At 39.2% G+C, this 4421-nt stretch overlaps 1 protein-coding gene across 1 annotated transcript; it reads right to left on the bottom strand.

Annotated features, from left to right (window-relative positions):
- Nucleotides 1-2318: 2318 nt before the first annotated feature.
- On the bottom strand, nucleotides 2319-4374 carry clec3a (C-type lectin domain family 3, member A). Its single transcript, XM_085450535.1, has 3 exons — nucleotides 4161-4374; nucleotides 3988-4074; nucleotides 2319-3030 (listed from the first exon to the last, which is right to left on the bottom strand). Exons 1-3 carry the CDS (start codon nucleotides 4285-4287, stop codon nucleotides 2633-2635), a joined length of 612 nt encoding a protein of 203 aa, XP_085306661.1. The 5' UTR covers nucleotides 4288-4374; the 3' UTR covers nucleotides 2319-2632.
- Nucleotides 4375-4421: the final 47 nt, after the last annotated feature.

The following is a 4421-nucleotide window of genomic DNA, read 5'->3' as shown; positions in this document are numbered from 1 at the left end:
ACGTCGGCGAGTGTGCGTGTTTTCGCTTGTTTTCGTTAAAGGGCAGAGATGACAGATATACAGTACAAGCGCACAGTTTGTGTATGAGAGAGATGTGTGAATTTAATTTCTACTATGTAATATATTAATTGTCATGTTATTATCAGATTAAGATAAAAATAGCACAAGATGTGCCTACTTTTATGGTTTAATAAATTCAAAACTTTATTGATATTATTTTCACTCTAAATGTAAATGATGGCGTGGGTTTGACTGTAGGCTCATCTGCGCCACTTGGCTTCTAATAATCCTCCCATGTAGAATCTCAAGCCTGTAGCCTGTTGGGCCTAAACTACTAATATAATGAAAGGATTTCACTATACAATTGTGCATACATATATATAATGACATAGTGGGGCATCAGCGTGGTTAGCAGTGGTTCCTTCACAGCAAGAAGGTCCTTGTTTTGAATCCACCAGGCAGCTATGCATTCTTGTATGAGGTTTGCATGTTCAACCAGCTCTCTCCAGGCACTCCAGATTCCTCCCATAGTCCGAAAACATGAATAGAGTTAAGTTAATTTTTTATTCTAAATTGACCCTTGGGGATAAATAAAGTCTTTCTGATTCTGATTCTGTGATTGTGATTCTGCTCCAGATCTCAACCTGAATAAAACCCCAGACCCAGAGATGAAATTAATAATGAGCAGAATCGACAGAATCGAGTTAAGATTACTGATGTGGCCCAGTCCCGTTTTCTCATGTGGCTCCTTGGAAAAATGAACAGCCAACCCCTTTGCTTTGTTCTTATGTTTCTTGTATTTTGCACACCTCTGTTGCTTGTGAAGCTTGCACACAAGAATTTCATGCACATGTGCTGTACCAGTGTACCAGCGCATGTGATGTGACAATAAAAGTGATTTGATTTGATTTGAGCTTGGTGGAGCTCAATGACAACAAAAATCACAAGGTGCACGCTTAGTATACCTGTCTGGGGATGTATTTGGCATGTATAAATTTATGTTTAGTTGAATTACAACACAGCAGCCCTGCAAAAGACTGGCGAACTGTCTAGGGTATACCCCGCCTTTCACTTTACTAGCAAACTAGATAAGAAACATGCATAGATCAGTAAATATGCTACAAATATATTATGACACACCATTCTAATCTGACATTCCATTCAGTGTTATAAAATATAAATATGATTGTGTAATTTGTATAAAATACAGATGTTGGCACTCATGGTGTCCTCGGCAATGTTTGTGCAAAGTTTCAAGATTGGTCCACTTGTCTAGGAGGAGATAGAGAACACATAATGTATACACTAAAGTCATTATAGTATGACGATAGCTGGATAAAAGGTTAGCAAAAGGGATGGATGGGTTGGTACACATCAGTTTTGGCCAGCACTCAGTCTACAGAAAAGGGGTGGAACAGGTGTTTAATGGGGTCCCAGCTGCTCGTTTTTGCCTGGGGCTCTCTTTTAGAAATGTAATAAAGCTGTCTCCATATACCGCAGATGTGAATTCATCATTTTTTAATAGCTTATTGTGGGGAGGGATATAGGTGCTCATTACAGATTGAAGATTTAGCACAAAAAGAGGGAGAGAGACATAAATGTCCCTGCCTTGAACCGTGGTTAGTCGCCATCTCAACCATCTCAGCTGGCTGTGACTGAAGAGCAGATGTGGCGGACAGTGACACAGTAGTTGCTGAACTCTCATCTGTAGATTGTTAAACTGGTGTTTTGTAGTTAGATGACCAAAAATATTTTTCCTATAACCGGACATCTGCACTGCAGTGTGGCAGCAGCAATTCGGAGCAAACAGGGGTAAATATTTGACATTGTCACCTCACGAAGGTTCAAGGTGTGATAACGGCTCTATTCGGTGTCACTGCAATAAAAAATCTGAAATGTTGAGCACAACTGAGCCTGCAACTCCAGTTTTATCACAGCCCTGCTGTGTTGCTCAGGCCTCTTATAGATTGTAGCCAGGAAATGTTTAAACGTTACTCAACATTCAGAACTGCTTGTGCTACTTTTTTTTAAGTCAGTACATTTTATGACTGTTGTGCAACAAGGGTCCCTCAAACATGTTACATTTCCCAATAAAACAAAATGTTATCATTTTGTGGGTTTTGTTGCAGTTTCACACCAATGAATGTGAAACAGTCAAAAATACTTCATGAGAAGTTGAAGTGTGCACCGAGGAACTTTCTCATACTTATGTATGGAGTTGCATTAATGTAAAGTGTAAAATGATGAAATTAATAGACTAAAGCTAATGTAGAAAAGTAATGGTGAAATGAAATCATTTCCAGGAAACAACAGACGCTTACATTTTTGTTTATTTCAGTGAAATTTCACTCATAATTTTTAATTTCATGATCTGCTCAGTCGATGTCCAAGCCATTGGGAATTGCTTCATGTGAAGATAAAGTTCTTGTATCACAGAGAACTCATATAAAATCCACCTATAGTTACTATTTTGAATATTAGGATTGTTTTAGAACCCAATTAATAACCACAGAGAAAAAAACTTCCTATCATAGACACAAGGGTTTGTACAGTTTTAGTCAAATAAACCTGCATCAGTGATCATCAAATCGTCAACATCCTTTTATTTAATTTCTTTTTTCCACTTCTGGTTTCAGGGAATGACATATTCACAGATGTACTTTTTCAGGCTGCGACACACCTCATCATACCACTTTCCTTGTGCAGCCACTGAAAGAGCAACACAGCTCTCCCTCTTCGTTCCTGTGGGCTGCTTCTTGGAGCGATCCCAGTTAAAGAAGCGGACTGGCTGGCTGTTGACATCGACATACTCGCCTTCTTTCACTATGTCTGCCACACCGATCCAGAAGTCCTTAGACCCGGGAGCACTCCTCTTTGCATAGTCTCTCAGTTCATTGTTTTCCAACATGTCCCGCGGTGTTGCAAGAGTTCCACCTTGTGCAATGCAGTCTTCATTTGCTTCATGGTAATGTTTGGGTTCCTCAATTGTAAGATAACACTTTCTATGAACTTTGATGCCCCGGAGACACACTGAAAACACAAAGCATTTACTTCATGAATTAATGAATGGTAAAGTAACACTATAAACTAGTCCCATCAAATTACATTGCAAGAACTATTCATGTAACCATCATGCAGCTTGCAAGTGAACCTGTTACTTTGCATTTAAAGGCTTCTTGGAGTGTTGCTGCCCTCTGCTGATAAGCTGGCACCATAAGGTTCATTCTACAATTAGGGGTACGCTTCATGTCTGCAGGCTGTATTGATCAATTTCATTAAATATTAATTTCAAGAAATTATCAAGTTTATATTCAGGCACATTTCTCTTTAATTAATACAGAAAAAGTCAACAGTTTTCATAATTTATATAGCAGAAAATTGGTATGCTATATCAGAATTAGCCTTTTGAGTTTGTGTATTAATTTAATTTTTATTTCTTCAAAGTCTCTTCTAACCCATTGATTTTCATTAAATCATTCACTTTGTGTTCAAGAAATCCTTGTTAAAGATTTAAATTCCTTCTGTTGAGGGAATTTGAAATGGTCAACTGTAACTTGACCTCAGTAGCTGATTAAAGAATAATTTGCTCTTCAGCATCCTCAGCAGCCTCTTCTCGGCCACAGAAAATCCAGTGCTGTTCTCAGACTTCAGATTTTGAAATCAAATAGGTGGAAAACCTCCCAAGAGACTCGAGGACTTTCTATGACACTGCTAATATCTGACAAAATATTGAATTTAAACATTAGCACTTAAGCAGCAGTTGATGGATTTTACACACTATAGGAGTATGTTGTGAAAGCGTCTCGATTATTATTTTTTCTTCCTTTTTTAGTTGATATGAAATGTGCGTCAGATTACAGAATCACTCTGACTTTTAAACTCTGGCTATTAAGTTATAAATGCAGCACTGTTCACACTCTTGCTCGTCTTACTTGTCTGTACATTAATATTAATTTATCAGGAATGCAGAAACGCTCTCACTAATACCTGTCTGCAGTGCCTGCATCTCTTTCAGAGAATTGACCTCCTGCCACAACCTCTGGAGCTGTGACATCACATCCTCCTCCTCTGTAGCTGCACAAGGAGGAGACAATTAAGAAAAAAACACACACACACACAGGTCAGATAAAGCCATGATTTGATAGGATTTATACAATTACCTCCAGACTGGCGAGGTGAAACAGCCTTCCTGGTGCGAGATGGACCGCTGTTGCAGATGTGGAGCAAGGAGAAGCTGAGGACGAGGAAGACAGGGAGGCCCAGGCGTGCCATGTCTGCGGCCAGCATACAGGACACAGTGGCCCACGTTGTGCTGCTGTGAAAGGAACCAAAAGCTCTGCAGGCTGCTCAATATATACAGGTCCTCTGTATGCCTTTCCCTGTATTGGCTCTAAATGTGTTTGTTTTTGCCCAGACATCAG

This window comes from Copadichromis virginalis, linkage group LG1, assembly GCF_057382275.1.
Source record: "Copadichromis virginalis isolate Kocher_CV1m ecotype Utaka linkage group LG1, C_Virginalis_male_GT1.1, whole genome shotgun sequence".
Taxonomy (NCBI): Eukaryota; Metazoa; Chordata; class Actinopteri; order Cichliformes; family Cichlidae; genus Copadichromis; species Copadichromis virginalis.
Note: the sequence above shows the minus strand (reverse complement) of the source record. Positions and strands in the feature narration are given on the sequence as shown.

What these genes read in the sequence shown, in the direction of transcription:
- clec3a (XM_085450535.1), bottom strand. Translation starts at nt 4,287, where the DNA reads ATGCTGGCCGCAGACATGGCACGCCTGGGCCTCCCTGTCTTCCTCGTC. An exon ending in TTCACCTCGCCAGTCTGGAG is followed by an intron (nt 4,075 to 4,160) that starts GTAATTGTATAA and finishes CTCCTTGTGCAG; the next exon opens with CTACAGAGGAGGAGGATGTG. An exon ending in GATGCAGGCACTGCAGACAG is followed by an intron (nt 3,031 to 3,987) that starts GTATTAGTGAGA and finishes TTGTGTTTTCAG; the next exon opens with TGTGTCTCCGGGGCATCAAA.